Source organism: Dendrobium catenatum, unplaced genomic scaffold (genome assembly GCF_001605985.2).
Source record: "Dendrobium catenatum unplaced genomic scaffold, ASM160598v2 fragScaff_scaffold_716, whole genome shotgun sequence".
Taxonomy (NCBI): domain Eukaryota; kingdom Viridiplantae; phylum Streptophyta; class Magnoliopsida; order Asparagales; family Orchidaceae; genus Dendrobium; species Dendrobium catenatum.
This window is the reverse complement of record NW_021319178.1, coordinates 12372106-12390626: the sequence shown is the minus strand read 5'-3', so window position 1 is coordinate 12390626 and position 18521 is coordinate 12372106. Positions and strand designations below refer to the sequence as shown.

General features: G+C 33.3%; 1 protein-coding gene across 1 annotated transcript in view; it reads left to right on the top strand.

Annotated features, from left to right (window-relative positions):
- Positions 1–12507, top strand: part of LOC110109139 (anthranilate phosphoribosyltransferase) — a 29995-nt gene extending 17488 nt beyond the window's left edge. The window contains exons 2-10 of the mRNA XM_020840076.2: positions 1941–2408; positions 2499–2656; positions 6406–6489; positions 6598–6650; positions 7543–7624; positions 10131–10238; positions 10821–10944; positions 11118–11203; positions 12072–12507. Coding sequence (XP_020695735.1) covers positions 1941–2408; positions 2499–2656; positions 6406–6489; positions 6598–6650; positions 7543–7624; positions 10131–10238; positions 10821–10944; positions 11118–11203; positions 12072–12293 — 1385 coding nt within the window. The 3' untranslated portion in view covers positions 12294–12507. The remainder of the gene's footprint in view (positions 1–1940; positions 2409–2498; positions 2657–6405; positions 6490–6597; positions 6651–7542; positions 7625–10130; positions 10239–10820; positions 10945–11117; positions 11204–12071) is intronic.
- Positions 12508–18521: the final 6014 nt, after the last annotated feature.

The following is an 18521-nucleotide window of genomic DNA, read 5'->3' as shown; positions in this document are numbered from 1 at the left end:
GTGAAAAATAATCAAAACTTTACTGAGAAAGATTCCAGAAAACTATTAAAATATAGTGGCTATCTAAGCATATTCATTGGGAACCCATCTACATTGGTTGTTCTTTGAGAGGAAAGTCTTTAGTAATAAGATTCTTTGGATAATTTGATTAGAATATAATGAAAATCAACATACTACAACTCCCAATCATTCACAGGACAACCATGCATTTGCAAACCAATCTTCAAAATATGATGGCCTTAGAAGAACTTGCCAAGCGAAGATAGGGAAAAGGACTTAACTATTAGTTAGAGAAAATGAAGGCAAGTTTGCTTTAAAATGAGGGTGATAGCTTGTGAAGAGTGTACACAAGCCCTTGTTGAAAATGAGCAAGGAATCGAGAGGAATTTGGTAGAGTTCCTTAACCTGTATGTCCTATAATAGCCTCATCATGGTCAGGGAGCGCAAGGCAATGGAGATCTCACAATGGGAGAAGCTCTAATAGTGGTAACAATCATAGGAAAAGCATTACAACTCTGAGGAACATGAGCAGTCAGTGCTGTAGATGTAATGGATGTTGAGGAAACATTCAAGGCTAGAGGGAGTGAAGATACTTGACGTCGGGCATAATTAATAAAGCAAAAATTGATCAGAGATAAAGCATGCCAAAACAACATGCAAATTGGGCTCCACCAAATGCAGCGGGAATGTAGATAGCATATGCGTCAAAACCAAATGGACAATGCCCGTAGCGGAGGTCTAAGTATCGTGTGGAAGCATGTTAATACAGTAGGGGGACACATGCAAAGCTGGTGTAGTGGAGCATAATTAGTGTAATGTGTGTAGTGGGCATGTGTGGTGAGTATGAACTTGAACTCACCTTATCATGATTGAGCATAGAGACTATATTAGAGATTATATAATGTACTAAGCCATGAAATCATTTTTTTTATTTGAGGCGATTCATACCACCAATGAATAGCCATGAACCCATGTGATGAGTTGTATGATGATATGGATATTGATAATTATATTTCTTGTTTGATGTAGTACATATAAATAAAGGTAATGCATATGATTGTCAATTAACTTAATAATACTGTTGGTTTTTACTCATAATAATATTATGCTCATGTAACTCTAAACACGATTAATGGAGAAGTAGGATTAGGAAAAACAACCCCAAGTAGTTGGGATAATAACGATTATGATGATGATTACATATTATGTTGAATTTCAAAATTCCAAACTAATATTGATCTTTATTGTGTGTAGTGCTTTATATCAAAACTTAATTTTGTGTTAATCACTGGGCTATTAATAACCTCTTGATACTTGGATCCTTGCGCTGAGTATTTGCTATGTGAACTGCATAATGCTGTTACTCATGTGAAAGAACAGTCCCTTCTCTTTTTAGTTAACCAAATTTTATTATTATTATACTAACTTGCTTTATTTTTGTGTCAGTGCAAATGCTAATTTTTTTAATTTATTTCTATCCATTTCCTTCGGATATTAAATTTTAGATGAAATATGCCACACGATTCTACTTATATTGACTTCCATTTTTTTTCTTTTTCAAATTGCCTTGTTGTTTATCTTTTTGTTTTTCTGGGGATTTGCATGATTTACTGCACTTTTGATTTTTTTGGCATGTTTTAAAATTCAGGATGTGCCATGTGAAATACCCTGTATTATCAAAGTATGTCACATCTTGGTTAAAAATTAGTACCAAACAACTTGGCTAAAAAATTGGATCTTGATCCACGATATTTTTAGCCAATTTTTTTTTTCCTAAAATACCTTATTCTCACAGTAAATTGTAAATACCTGAAGTTTCATCATTGTATTTCTCTTAGGTTTTTTCTCAAGTCTAGGAACACTTGCATTTGAGGTTGGCTTGCAAGTCTTTACTTTATTGTTGGATATTTTTTATTGATTTTTTTATTATGCTATTTAAGCTAGAGGAGAGCTAAAAGATGATGAAGTTTCCAAAGCACAACTTGGTGCATTCTTTGCTGCTATGACAATACGAGCAAATACATTTCCACAAACTACCCAGTGGAGTGAAGGAGAAAGGCATGCTATGAATTTATTTTGGCCGCATCTTGTTCAAGCTCTTCCTCCAGATGTCATCTTTATAGCTGACCCTGAAGGTACAATTATGGGTATAGGGAACTTCCCGCGGTACACTGGGCAAGGTATGACAGAAATGAGATTGGTTGGTGCCCTCAGGGAAGTACTGGCCGGTGGTCATCTAGGTTATGAAGAGGTGAAGGGTGTTCTAAAAGATGTTCTACCATTAGGTGGTAACGAGTTACAGGAGGTCAATGAGTCACTACTAGCCGCATTTCTAATTGGACAACGCATGAATCGTGAAACAGCTCGGGAGCTGAAAGCATATTGTCTTGCATTTGATGATGAACTAGGTGATCTTTGCTGCTTTTATTTTCTTATATAGTTAAATTAAAACTATTGTATTCACTGATCTTACTATGAATATTTTTGCTTTGCATCAGGGCCACCTCCTATTGCTGATGTTAGATCTTTGACTCACTATGGTGAGCCCTATGATGGAAACTCTCGTTTCTTTAAGAGCACCTTATTTGTTGCTGCAGTAAGAGCTTGCTATGGAGAATCTTGCATACTTCATGGAGTGGAATGGATGCCTCCAAAGGTCTGTTGAATTTGACTTTAAGTGGCCATGCATTTCAATTAATACAGTTAAAAGTTCTAGGCGTCCTTTTGTTTATATAGCTGCTGAATATCCAAGGCACTAGGCACTACACTTGGCTCGTCTTAATCAAGTGGACATTAAAAAAAATTTCATGTACCTTACTAATGTTATTTTAATTATTCTGTATACTACTAAAGAATTAAACTGATAATAATTGGAAGAACTTGTTGATCTCATAATGAATTTAAGTTACTATTGTTTCTCAAAATTGAGAATCCAACTAATTATATTATCCTAAACATTGTAATTAAACTACTTTATTTTGTAGTACATATAACCGAGGGATTATAATATATTCACTATTATATATCCCATCTCATCATTATCCACTTTTTTTTTGATTTGGGAGGTGGCATTGAAAAACTCTTCTGTTCACCACATTGGATAGGACGCACAAGTCATCAAAAGTCCAAATGTATAGAGAGAGTCAATTAGACGCCTAATGGTTATGATTGGGAGAAAATAAATGTAGGCTATTGGATGGTGATAAGGACATTTGAATATGAATCACTTTTGAATTTTAAACTTGTTTTGGATTATTTTGTTTTTTGAATTTACATTTGAATTTCCTTCTTCTGTGAAGTTATTTTAGGACGGTAGGGTTGTTCAAAGAAGTTAGGGTTAATGTTATTCCTTATTTGATGGAGTTAATTTATAAGAAAATGACAAGTTTAAATTAATTTTGTTATAAATAGTCTATTTTTTACTATAGAAAGTAATTCCAATTCCCAAGATTTCCTCCCTCTTTATCCTTGTGCAGGCACTGTAGCAACAATGACCGCTGAATTATTATAGCAAATCTTGATAACTGTAGCATCCACAGGTGCTAAAAAAAGTGCAAGTATTATAGCAAATTATTTTTACTACTTCCAATAATAAGACAACAATTACATATAATTTACCTAAATCAAGAAAACTCAACCAATTCTCTTGCTGTGGACTCTCATTATCACATTAAATGGATTGCGTTGGATCACTAATGTGCTAGAAAGGTTCCTACTATTTCCATAGGTCTTTCACACATTCAATTTTAGATAATAATTTTGTCATAGAGTGCTGGCTCCAATTCATAGGGAAAGAAAATTGCCTTTGAAAGGATAATTTAGTGATTCCATGAGTCTTAGGACTATGATATAATATCCAAAATTGTGTCAAAAAGTAAGCATACGATTTGCCGCAAAATTTTACTATTTTCTATTCACTTGATCCTGATAGAAGTATTTTAGAATGAGTATTAGTAAGAGATGTCTGTTCAGATTTTTCTCTCTATTATACTCTTGGTAGACTATAAGGGATCAAAATAGGGTTTGACATTATTTGTAAAAGGGATTATAAATAATTGCCATAGCAAAAAAATACGATACCTTTCACTAGGAGATGTGAGCTTGTTTTGAATGTGAGAGTAGAAAAAAAAGACATACCTTTTCCTAGGAGAGTCGAGCTTGTTTCGAACGTGAGAGGGAGGTTGGGACCGAGGGCTGTGGGGCTGGGCTGGTGCGAATGGAATACGAAGGAAAAAAGTAGCAAAGTAGAAAAAAAAGACGATACCTTTTACTGGGAGAGGCGAGCTTGTTTCGACTGTGAGAGGAAGGTTGGGAACAAGGGCTGTAGGGTTGCGGTAGATGAAAGAAGGTTGGAACCGAGTGCTGGTACGAATGGAATAGGCAACAATTGAAGGAAGGGAATATTAATAAATGAGTGCGGGAGACGAAGGGTCATGTTAGATGGAGGGTTACGATAAAGCCACATGTATCTCCTCACGCGAATCCAAGAAATAAATGGGAAGGAAGCAGAAGAGACATGAAATCTAACGGTGTAGACTAATTTGAGGTAAAACAAACGGTGGCAATTTCTATGGGAAGAATCCAAGCAGCTTAATAATCATCAACTTTGTTCTTCTCAATTGATTCATTATATGCCTTAAGTAAATTTATATGCTATGACATGATATAGTTGCAATGAAATAAAAAGAAATTATAATTGCTAAAAAATAATTATAATTATCCACTTTAATTACTTTTCGTGCTTCAAATTCTTCTAAATTCTTGAGTTTTGATATAACCTTCCTTAATGCAACACTAGGGCCACGTACTAAATTTCATAAATTTGCACTATTATCTTACAACTAATTTTCATTAATTTCACATAAATTTTTTTATTAACATATATGTAATCTTATCTGAACTCCTTTTGTAACCTCTTATTAGCTTCATCACTTCACATTAGTTCAACAGTTCAAACCCTTCACTGTTCCAAATAATATTTAATTGCATTAATTACTGCTAAATAGCTTTACAAATTTAAATGTCGTCAAAATAACATTGATTTGATTTAACATCTTTAAGGACAACTTCAAATTCGTGGGATATCATCTATATTGTGCAATATTGAATGCTTCTTATTTTTCAAATCAATATTTATAATTCTACATATAATGCCAAATTCTAATATAATGACATATAATGCCAAATTCTAATAATTAAAACTTAATATTCTTAAATTAATTACCTCAAGGAATCTTTCCTTCATTCACCTCAATAAATATTTCCTTCCTTCATTGCCAAATCGAGGCTTACAACAACTGAATTCTTCCAATCGACAATCATATTTTACTTCTTCAATTATAGGAATAAAATTATGCAAATTTTTCTTATATAATAGAAAAAAAAATTAAATCACTTACACTTCCTTTTTCGTTAGAATAGAACTTCCAAACCCAAATTCCTTCTCTTTCTATCCAAATTTTCTATCTATTTGGATAAAAATCACGGGATAATTTGCACAAAAAATGAACAAAATTAACAAACAAGTCTTCCTCCTTTCTCCTCTCAATCAAACTTCTTGATTCTTTTGTTCATTTTGGCTTAACTGGACGAAGCAAAACAAAGTTATCTCGCGTGAGTAGTCGTTGCTTTTTGTTCCTGCATGTGTTTCCTCACTCAAATGCGCGATTCGGTTCTGCCAGGCACTCCCGCACCTGCATGCGGCCTGTTGGGTTTTGAGGAGTAAGACCAAACTCCACATGCTTCCTTTTTTCTCATCTTATGAGTTTGACTTAAGGAAAAGGGCTTCTTGGGCGCTATGCAAAGAGGAAGAAAAAATGCAGAGCTTGGGGAAGACAAATATTTTTGTATTTTAATATTTTTAAGGGCATAATAGAGCTTTTAAATTTGAACTACTTTAGAATATAAAGACATCTTAATAGAATAAAAAATAGATGTGGGCCCTAATTTGGCTCACAATGGAAGCCATATTTTTTCACATGGCCTGTCATATTGTTTTTTTAAAAAGCTAAATCGTCTTTAATATTTGAATTATTATCCTTCAAGGAAAGGAACTTAGACAATCTTGCTTCTTGAGGCACTTTAAGGGAAAGTAATTCACCTGGGTAACTTTGCTTCTTAATGCAAGATCTTTGTCTAGCCAATGGCTTCATAGTGACATGTTAATGCAAGATGTTTGCCTTGGTGATGGTTTAGTATTGACGGCTACCTGTGATGGGAGCGGGCAGCACCATGGCTTTTCGCCTCACTCATATCGATTATATTTTATTCCAACTTGAGAGTTATATTGCTAAGTATATTGTTCCATTGAAACACTATGCTTTATAGAAATGTACGATTTGATTTTCCCTTTTGCTTCAATCAATTTAATATTGTCTCTGAATATTTTCTTATTAAGGTCTACAGGGCGGTGTAACAGAAGGACAACTGCTTAAATTCATTGGTGCAAATACCCATTTGTCCCCAATGCAGGCGAAGACATTGTTAGAGGTGCATCATGCTGATCATATTTTAAATTGTCATCAGCTCCTTTCTGTATTTCAGTTAATCTTTTTATTTTCTCTGTTTTTGACTCTTCTAAGGACGTACTTTGTCTAGGATGAAGATGTTGGTTTTGCTTATGTGAGCCAAAGGGAAGCACATCAACAATTGTAAGGATTGCTAATGAACCGATTTTGTGTTATCCATGTACATTTTGTGAAGCTTCATACCATTTTATGCATTATAGGGCTGATATATTCATGCAATGCGATGCAAAATAAATGAATTATGAACAAGCGTGCTTGTTTTTTGGCAAAGTCATGAAATAATTAGAAACTATAGAGCTGGCACCATAAAAATGGCCAACACAGAGAAACAGAGTATAAAAGTATCAGGAGAGGCCATAGTTGAACTATGTTGTGCCAAAGGAAGGTTAATAAGAAATGCTTCTTTTCTTTTAAACTTAAATCTTTGAAAATGTTGGAAAGGACTGCGTTTCCATGTCAAGCAAACCATATTATGAAGTTAATCGCTTGGTAAGGCAGGCAATCTTTATTCTGTTTCTAACATGCCATATTATGCTTTTTTTTTTTATTTCTTAAAATTGTCATATTATTGTTTGGTCACATAAAGTGGCAGTCTTATGATGACCCGGTTAGGAAAATAGATGCATTAGTTTTAACTTATTTTAAAAAAGGTAGAGGTAAACCTAAAAAGACTTGGTTAGAAAATATTAGAAATGACTTTCTTTATTAGATTTAAATGAGAATTTAACTTTTAATAGGGCACGATGGAGAAAATGGATTCATATATCCGACCCCACATAGTGAGATAAAGACTTGATGTTGTTGTTATTGTTAAGGAATGCAACTTAAGAGAATTTTCTTCAAACAGATAAACAAGATATTTAGCATCATTAAAGTGGATTTGAAATTGTTTATTTTCAACATAGCCTAGCCTTGTGTGCATTTAATCTTCTTTCTTCCATTGTATGTTGCTTTAATTATAAAGTCAAGTAATTTCTGACTGATGATTGCTTTTACTAAATCAATTACTCTCCAGACATTCGCTCATTGGGCTCAGAGAGCACATAAAGAAACGTCCACCCCTGGCAACTTCTGAGAAAGTCCAGCAATTCGTGAGGGTAACTTTATATATTTTGGATGCTAATTCATTTTATCCAAGAGCTGTCACACATTTATGCCTAAGTTTCATTTAATGATTTAACGTGATCTTCATACTCTGTTGCACGAGGCAATTTCACCCGTTTTCTTCAATGTTGACTTTGCCTTGCATTTAGCACAAGGGCAGCTTATGTTGAACACTTCTTTCAATTTGGTGCCCTGGCCTATTCATTCTTATTGATGCAGGATCATAATAAATTGTCAGTCATTCTTAACTTTTTGATATATGATAAGAACAGCTTAGTTATGATTTCATTTTTTATGTTTTTATATTACTTGTTAGAATATGTTAGTCTTTCCCGTATTAATTATGTGTAGTTATGTTTTCTTGATTCCATATTCTTTATGTATTGGATCACGCTGATTACTGAAATAGAAAACCCTAAATATTTCTGCTCTCTCCTCTCTCTCTCTCTCTCACAATCACACACACATTCCTGATTATCTCCTTATATCTACATCTCAATCCCCTCAATTTCATGTTAGATCAAAGATTTGTCTCTGCAAAACTCCATTTATTGGGGTCAAGAAAATCAATCCATTTGGAAGGTGACACAAAATTCATGAAGTTAATGTCTTCTTGATTTTGATTTTCTCTCCCTCTCATTTTTTTGTTTCCTCTCTCCATCCCTTTTGTGTAATTGATTATATGCTACGTTAATGCATTAAGCCACCACACAACATACAAAAATGTCATGCAAGCATGTTAAGTAGTGCACAAATGCATACGTTAATACACATGATACAGGCAAACATACAAATACATATTCTAGTATGTCAACATGCAAATGATTACATGAATGTGTATGTGAGCATGTAGATATGTCGTATACACCCACTACATTACATAAATATAACCACCATACAAACTTATCTTACAAAATGCACAGAAAAATACATGCGATTAAATACCTGCATGGGCCCAGATGAGCATGATGTATGTAAACACATGATATTTGAGGATGCTGCAAAGGTCAAAAAAATGAATTCAAGTTCAAGTCCGATCATTCTTTTTTAATAGATCAAAGTTGACACATCTAGGACCACCAAATAAATGCACGGTGTAGTGTCGACTGGATTATTTGGTTTTATATGTTCATATTAGGCCTTCAAGGTCTCTTACAAAGAAAATTCACATATTAAAATGAATATCTGGGGTTTTGATATCTACATGATAACTCTAGAAATTAAGAGCTGGACCTAATCTTCTGTTTGCAAGCAAATAGAATTGACAAGATCCAATTAATGAAATAAGAATACCGTTAAATAATCTTCAATGATGGCCATGTTGAATGCAAATCTCAATCGAAGGGGTTAATTCTCAAAGACATATCAACGATCTAAAGCTCCACATCTATTAATAATGTTAATATTTAAAATTAAAATTTAATCATCTAGTAACTTAAAGCAAAATCCATCCATCAGGGTGGATAAATTTGAAAATCACTTCAGCTCACAAAGAATGATTATTTAGTTAAGAACATCACTAAGATTCATTCTCAAACCATCTCTTGCTAGTAAAGATGTGGCATGTAACCTCTAACCGGTGATTTTGCCGTCAAATGACACCATAGGTAAACGACTATGACCGACGCCCTCTGACCGGGTGGTGCTTATCTAAAAACCCAATATGCCTTCTAAAAATTTACCGTGGAACCTAAACTCGCTAAAACTCTCTTAGTTGACAAACACAAAAAGAAAAGAGAACGCGGAGAGGCCAGGGCACGAATTTTTGAAGCCCACAAGTATGTTTGCGTTATGATAATGACTTGAATTTAGTCATCTGGACATGTGGATTCATTCTCGTCAACTCTTTACACAATCCTTTTTTTTTATGTCTATTTTATCATCTTGAATCTTCATGGTCACTCTATTTGTGTCTTATTTCTTTTGCTTCAGGAGGTTTGACTCTTATTTAGAGTTTCTTTTCGCTCTGTGACAATATAAAACTCTAAATGGTTTCACTTTAAATTTTATTTTTAAACCAAAAAAGGGTAGGTGCTGAGTTAATTATGGGTTGGCCATAAGGCCATTTTTGTCACGGGATTGGTATAAAGTCTTTCATATCCATGCCATCTAATCAGATGAGAAAATGCTCATTATAACCAATCTTTAACATTTTGTCACCTATTTGATAATTTGAAATTTTCAAAGAAACGAAGTTAATGCAAAAGGATTTGATTTGTTCCCTCATATATTTAAACATGTTAGAAGAATCTTATATGCTTAATTTTTAATTTGTGTCCTTTCATAATGGTTTGATCATCTTTCATTGCTTGTGTTATGACTTCTTCCCAGTTTATTACTGAGGTGAGTTAAATGAATAATTTTCTCTTTCCGGATAATTTGTATAGCTGCAATCATGCAGGCTAGCTTTTTACAAACATGCTGGCTATCTAAAGGAGCACGATTTCTGGTATATAATTTGTTTTAGAAGTTTTATCAAATCTCTTTCTACTTGTTTAGACCCTTGGGAAAGAAGCCATTGTTGCTGGATTTTATCATGATGGCTATGAAGATTCATTGTTAATGCTAATGAGAAGGAGAGAAGTTCACGCAGGTTTAGTTGTCAAGGTTAGTGTTTGATTTTTTTATAGTAAGTTAGTGGATGAATGAATATACATGAAAATCGGTATAATGACTGTATATAACCATTAAAAAAATGCAATTTTATTTCGGTACAACCCTCATATCTCTTAGAAACCAAAATGACTGCATTTTCTTCTTCTTTTTCAATTGCCTTTTTTTTTTTTTTTAAATTCATCTTATCTAAAGTTTTACTAGGAGTGACATATGCTTTATCTCGGCAATCTGAAGCCTAATATGAAATCTTTGTTTTGACCAACTACAACACTTCATCTCAACTTATTTTTTGACATATCTTTATGTTGATTTCTTCATATTTCTAAGACGATGCAAAATCCCTATACGATACTATTTATAGCAATTGAATTCTCACATCATAGGCCATATAGCTTTTGACATTGCAATTTCTGTAATTGGCCTAAGTTTCTGGTTGTTTCTAGAATCTCCCTTTATAATTAATAGTTAATAGAAATGGAAGATCCTCCCAATACTGGTGCGTATCCTTTTTTGCACTTTTAGATTCGGCAGTAATGTTCAGATCATGCATATTGTACCTCTGCTACTTTCCAGGGGGAAGAAGGTTCGCTATCATTGACAACCAAACCAAGATCAGTTAATGCATCAAAAGGTGTTCCAGTGAACCACTGTGCTGGGTTCCGCTTGCTTGGTAGATCAAATGACTATTCGACTGATGGTATCTTTCATCATCCTATATCAGTAAACTGATTTTATTTTCTTCCGAGATATATTCAGTTCTTTTTTAATGTTCTTAGTAAATGGTCTAATTCTGCTTCAAGTGTAACTTGGAATATTTTGAATCTTTTGTAATAATTGATAAATTGATAATGAAGTTTTTATTTGTTACAGGATTTTCTCGCATAAATTTCAGTATAGATGTCAATGCTCAAGATTATGGTTTTGAACATACAGACACCCCAAGAACGGATAGATCTGTAAGTTCTTTGATTTTGTTCAGTTCTGTCTTACCCATCCATCTATGTGGTCATAGAATGTAGAAAAATTACTATGATAATTGTATAAAGTCATTAAGCCCTAATAGTAAAACGCATATATACCATTTGCCAGGAACAAATTTTGTCAGGAGGTCCTTACATGCGTCATTTAAAAGCTTCAACCATGTATTTGATTAATTCATGTTTGATATAGAATTTACATGAAAAAATGAAGATATTCATAACCATTTTGCATTCAAAATATTAAAATTCAAGAATATTGTGTCCATAAAATTCTGATTTTGGCATATAAAAATAAAATAAAATTTGAAGATATATGTATTAAATGTGGATATTCATGATGATGTTATAAAAACTAGGAACATAATTAAATTATGGGAACTTACTTATATATCATAAAATTATATGTATTATTATATATATAACATCTCAACCTTTATATTTACTTATATATTATTATCTAAATTACATTAAAATAAATGTATAAAAATATATAATTGATTTTAAATAAGTTAATATTAGTAATATTTCTATGTGATTTAGATATTTAAGTTATATATAAGTGAATATAAAAAATTAGGTATTAGATATATAAATATATAAGAATTTTATGATAATAATGTAAATACAAAAACGTGATTATTACCATGTGCCATGATGGAGAACAATAGGAAACAAGAACGGATGGTTCTTTTGCCATTAGATATTTCGCGGGATTAAAATACAAAAAAATTTGTTCCTACCATTTTTTTTCTAGTGGCGCAAAGCTTTTCTGTTCTTTCTCCCTTTTTTTGTAGCTTTTTGAAAGCTTTGCAAAGCCATTAGCTAACTATAATTCTGCATTCAGGTCAGGAAAAACGTTGAGTTAGGATTGGCTGCATTAAGCGGTAAAAAGGGAGCAGCTTACGACCGCATCGTTCTAAACGCTGGAATGGTAGATCATCTGCTTGGATGTGAAGGAGCAGAGGATGTTCAGGCCGCCCTTCAAAGAGCCAGGGAAGCCATTGACAGTGGTGAAGCCCTCAATAGACTCAGGAACTTCATAAAAATTTCCCACAAAGTTAAATAACAATGGGACTGGTGTCTCTCTTTATCACAAAGTTAAATTAATAAAATAAAAGTAGGACAAGAAGTTACTAGATGTATAAAATAAAAAGAAGCAAGAAAGATTAGTTTTATGTAAATGCTAATTGATATTGTTGTAAAAAATTTGGAAGTTATTGTTAAGATTTTGAGATTGATTCTGTCTCTGTATCAAATTTAGGCTTTGGCATTGAATCTCTCTCTCTCTTTCTCTTGGTGTTTAGTGGAAATTTCAAAAGTACATGATTTTGAATTTATGCCTTTGTGAAGACTGAAATCCTCAACTATTAAAGCAAGAAGATGGCTATCTGTGTGCTTTGGCTTTTGCTTAAAATTTTGTCACCACATAATTTTAACCCTTGCCTCTCCTAGTTGAACTTGGCAAAAAGTAGGTTGATGGATAGTTTAGGTTTCGTTTGGGATGACTTTTTTTATTGCTTTTTAAAACAAATTTTTAGTATAAAAATCAAACTCTTGTACTAGAAAATTGCTTTAAAAAGTAGTAAAAAAATAGTTCCAAACGAAGCCTAAGTTTGTTGTCAGATGAGTGTATGGAAAACAGATTTGAGGTAAATTTACTGTTTTTTTGTTTGATTTGGTGATGCCATTGTAGGCTATTTATTGAGTTTTCTTAGACCAATTTTGAATTTCTATTCGTGAAAACCCTTCTCGTTGAACTTGGTAAATACGTGATTTAGTAGTTGATTGTTGGAAATGCTGGTGAGATAAATAAAATGATAATTTTTTTTTTATTGTTTGTTTTTATATGAAATGTCTTTTTTATGCAAGTTTAGTTTTTTATATTTTTTTCTCTAAACTCCTGCAATCTTTTTTTAAAGACAATTAGGCCAATTAAGATAAATTTACACATAAATCACATACGTAAAATTTCATGGTTGGTAGCAAAACATTTCAACGGATAGATCAACAATCTAGAATTATTATTTTTTTAAAGCAAATTTTTTTTTGTATAAAAATTTTTAAATTAGAAATTTTTATATTTAGACAATTATTTTGAGAAGCAGTAAGAAAAAGTTGTCTCAAATGAAGCCTAAGACTTCGTTTGGGATGACTTTTTTACTACTTCTTAAAACAACTTTCAAGTATAAAAATTTTGGGATTTTTTACCATATTTCATGACCAAGTTAGCCTAATCAAACCAATGGGGTGATCCATTAGATCTCTAGGGATGCCCCCTTGAGTCCCTAAGGCTTTGGGTCCATTTGGGTTAGTCATTTGGCTTGACACAAGTGTCTAAAGAGTATATCCTATGAACCAAATCTCAATCCTAGCCAAATTAAATCAAACCAATGATTGCATTTGGTCCCCTTTGACCCAATACACTTATTCTAATTGATCTAGTCCTTGGGTTAACTCATGTTGGGAATTGGGCCAACTCAAAGTGGTCAAAATCACTATAGGTTGAGCCATTTCTCAACTTAGGCCCCACCAACCCAATTCAATACTTGCATTGGGTGATCCTAGATCCAAAGCACTTACCATAGTCAGTCCAGCCCTTGGGTTGACTTCAATCAACCTCTAGGCTATCCCAAAGTGGTCAAAATTATTTTGACCCGAGCCAACATCCACTACAAACCAGACCATGCCCAATTGATGCCTGTATTGGATGCTCCTTAGCTTAACACACCTCCCCCATCAACCCCATGACTTGATTCGATATGTGTTGCACCCAAGTTGACCCAAATCATATAGATTTAGGTCAACACAAGCCTTCCCATTGATCTAGGCTTCCCCATGCACAATCGACCCTTCAGTCGAGCTCATGGAACATCCAGACATATTTTCGCCTTGACCCAACCCCTAGTCAGCGGCAGCGGCTAGAATGAATGAAAAATCGGTTCCGATGGTCCCCCCCCCCCCCCCCCCCCCCCCCCCATCCTCGAGCTCTGCCCAAAGGATTCCAGAACCTGGCTTCATTGAGCTTGAGCTCACGGGGAACTAGGACTATGTCCCCTCCCACCTGGAACCCATATAGCTATTCACAGGTGCCATCATAGCCATCCAAGGCCACGGGCAATGCTTGAATAGGGAAGCTTGATCCACCCTGCCTCATTCAATTTTAGCTCTTCAAAATCATTCACGAGAGCTCCCTAAGTCTTCCACTTTCAATCCTTAGCTTCCTAGCCTCTTCCAGCCATCCGTTCGTCCAAACTCTGGCGAAACGTCTCCTCCCTTAGCTCAAAGTCGTACTTCTGGTGATCCTCCAGCCGAGATGTCTGAAGGAGAACTTCTTTCCTTCATACCATGAAGCTTCTCAATAGAAAAACCCATCCGTTGGAGCTTCCACACACCCTTTTTTGAGCTCCTAGCTTGGTAGTGGTGGTCAAGTTTGAATCCAACTGTTGGCTTGATGGTTTATGTTGACCTGATCATTCCCATGAATTTTGGTTGAGTTTTGCTAGCGGGATCTCTTGGATCATGCCGGAAAATCCTTATAGTTTTGGGAACATGCGAAAGGTTGAAAATGTAATCCAAGCTGTTGATCCCAATCGACAACTTGAATTAGATCTCACTATTCCAAAGGTTGTTTAGTCATGTCCATTCAATTGATGATCCTACAGCTATGGTTAATTATGTGTTTACACAGTTAACGCCAATGATTGGTTGCTCAATCAGAGCGCGTCCACATGTAAAATGGCTGCTGACTGTGTAAATCTAATTTAATTAAATCCAAAAATAATGAAAACTTCAAAAATTCATATCTCCTAATATACTTGACCAATTTAAGTGTTCTTAGGTTCATTGGAAAGATCTCAGGGAGAACTTTAAAATCTATATGGTCTCAAGCTCTAATTCAGTATGAAACCTAGTTAATTTCAATAACTATCATAGAGATATTTAGGCATTTTTGTTAGGATTGAACTCCTCATAGCTTGAGATTTTGGAGGATAGAATTTGGGCATGTCTTCGATATGTCTAAATTTTATCCACTATGTTTGAATTGTTCAACAACATAATTTAGCCAATTTAAGATCAAGGGTCATGGTTTGGGCCTTGATTTTAAATTGCTCTAATGACCTTTCCAATAAGATTTAGAATTTGAGTTTTGGTGTGTTAATTTAGTATAGGGGGTTTAGAGCCACTGATTTCATCCCTTTTAATGCCTAAGATAGTAACTTAGAGTTTTCTAATGTAACCTAGTGGTTTCCTTTGGTGGTTTGGTTAACTACCCTAGTGGATTGAACTTTGGCCCAAATTTATTGTGCTTGGGCCTTGAGATTAGGTGATTTCATGGCCCATGTTTCATTGGAATTAGTGCCAATTTCGTCCACCAACTAGGAACCCTAAAATCCCCTCCTAGAATTGACCCATTATCCTAATTAATTCATATTAATCCTAAAATTCATATAAGGTCTCTAATTGCTCATAATTAAACTCTTAATCAATGACAAATAAAAACCCTATGATCAGATCTTTAATTTAAAATTAATTTAATTTTTAACAAAAATTAACAAATAATTATATTAATTAATTAAAAATATTTAAAAATTCCAAAAATAAATTTCTAAGAAACTTGGAAACATCCCCTTAGGTCATTTCTGATCTGTTGGAGGTGATTTTAAAAAGTTTAAGAATGATTTGTATCAAAATCTAAAATTCCCCTTAATTACACAATTTAAAAAAAATTCCAAAAATATCATAACTTTGAAAAATGATAAATAATTCTAAAAAATTCCAATTTAATCAAACTAAAATCCATTCAACTCCAATTAAAATCTAGTATTTTTTAAAAATATCAAAGCTCCAAAATTAAGGCAAAGTCAAAATGTTAACTGTTCTATCAACCGTAGTTTAAAATTAGGTCAAAACTTAAAAAAATCATAACTTAATGTAGAAATTTTAAATTGAGCGAACTTAGAGTCTAATTATTTATCTTAAGATTTATTATTTAGGAAAATATTAATATTTTAAAATTCAATTTAATTTTAAAAGTCAACTTTTGGACGCCTTAATTAATGCAATTAAATAATCCCAAATTTTCAAAAATTCAATAATTTACTTAAAATCCTTAAAAACTCTAATTTAATTATTTAAACCAGCAATCAACACATTTAATTAAATTTTATCAACCTTTAATACTCAACCAACTAAACCAACTTAATCAACCCCGGCTACTATTAGGTATATCGGGCCTACGAGGATATTAAATTAGCCTCAATGGCGGTGAAATAAACTTCACAACCTTAGTGAGCAGCAAAGATAGTAACAATTTAACCACTAAAATTTACTTAGATTAAGATTTAATATACTAATATTTAAATTTTAACATAAATTTTTCCTTTGACCTTTAACAAACTCGAATACTAGATAACTTCAACAAATTGCTCGGTTCAGGACATACCCCAGCCACACAGCCTACCTTACACACTTTAGATGATTTGCTAGGACAACCAACTCTAGTCTAGGCTTGGCCAATATTTACTTTTTTATGTGTGTATGGTAGGTTTTTCTGAGTTTGCATTGCATGTTATGATTTAAAATTGATTAATGTGAGTGTTTACTTACTTTAAATTGTAATATGTGAATTAATGTGATAGGCAATATAATATCCTTAGGTTAGGAATGATCTGATTGCTCATTGAGTTTTTATAGGTGGTTATGCACATAGAGATATAAATCAAGGGGTAAGTTAATGATTTAATTGACAAATTCTTATGTAGGTGCTAAAATGGCTCAAGCCCCACTTAAAATCAAAAGAGCATGGCCAAGTGTGGCTCAGTTTTTAATTAAATGCATATAGATAAACTGCTTGGGATTTACTTAATTTTAAATGCTTAGGATAACCCTACAAGTGAGTCTATTTTTTTTATTTTAATATTGATGTAATTTGTTTAAAGTTAACAGTTGTGAAAGTTATACATTTGAGTCGGGATACATAGATCCAAATGAAGATTCCAAAGAGGAAAGGACATCCCTCAATGGAGCATCCTTTTTCATTTAGAAGCCTAAATTTGGATCATTTCAGTACTCAAAGTGAAAAGAATAACATCCCCATCAAGGGAAGAGTTTTCTTTTTTATTTGGGTATCCATATACGATGAATCCAAGGAGTCCAAAGAAGAGGATGATGAGGAGTTGAAGACAAAGAGTATACCACTCAAAGTCAACTTATGTCAATCCTAGGATCAGAACCCGGATTTGTCGTCAGTGGTGCCCAGCTACTTTTAATTTATATAAATTATGTGTTATAATAAATATGTAATTTTCCCATGGACATTTATTTAATTAATTTGATTGGCTTACTTTGATTGTGATTAGGATTGCCTCTCTTTCTTAGTTTTTTGGCAATTTATATGTCGAGTTTTATTTTAGTATGAAATTCGATCGGAGGCTCGTGAGGGTATGCTAATTTTTTTTTTACTTAAAACCAATTAAAATTTTTAGGCTAATATAAAAACTCTAATGATCTAAGAAGTAAGTCCATGACTGTTGGGAGTCAGCATAAGCATGTATTATTGATTTTCTCTTCCTTACTAGTCTCCTCCCTGTCTGCGGGTTCTAGCAGACCACCTGACCTTTGAGGTGCAGATCTGTCAAGGGGATGTTATGTAATCTCTTGAAAAAAATGATTTTCAAGCACTTTAAATTTGCTTCATACAAATTTTATATATTTAATTGAGTCAATCAACATGCATTGCATTAAAAATAAATTTTAAAATGTCTAAAATTTTAATTTCATTTGATTTAAGAATTATCACCTAACATAAGTCAAAGGACTAATTAGGATCCATTTTAGATGTCGGTCCCAATTCTCTAACACTTTAACAATAATGTACCTACCACTCTTTCATAAATATGACCAGACTCATGGATCTTAAATTGACTAGGAGATTAGCTGGTCCCCAATCCAGGCTGAGGTAATTATACGTTTTACTTTGCATTATCTAGGTTCAGGTTACTATTATCTAATGCCCAATTTAGATTTAGGAACTGATGCAGATGTTGAATCATAAAACCCAACCTTTTGGAGTATAATCCAAAATTTCTAACAAATTATTCAACTCAAATAAAAAATTCTCCCAATTAGAAATTTAAAGCCCAATACTTAGCTTAAGCTGGGGCACTTCTGAATTGTTTCATAATTTCAAAGTGTCTTATACCTCTCCTCTGTTGACTCCAAAAATAAGTGTTCAAAACTCGATGCATTCCTCCACTTCAACCATCCAACTTGAATTCTACTGATAATATCCCCA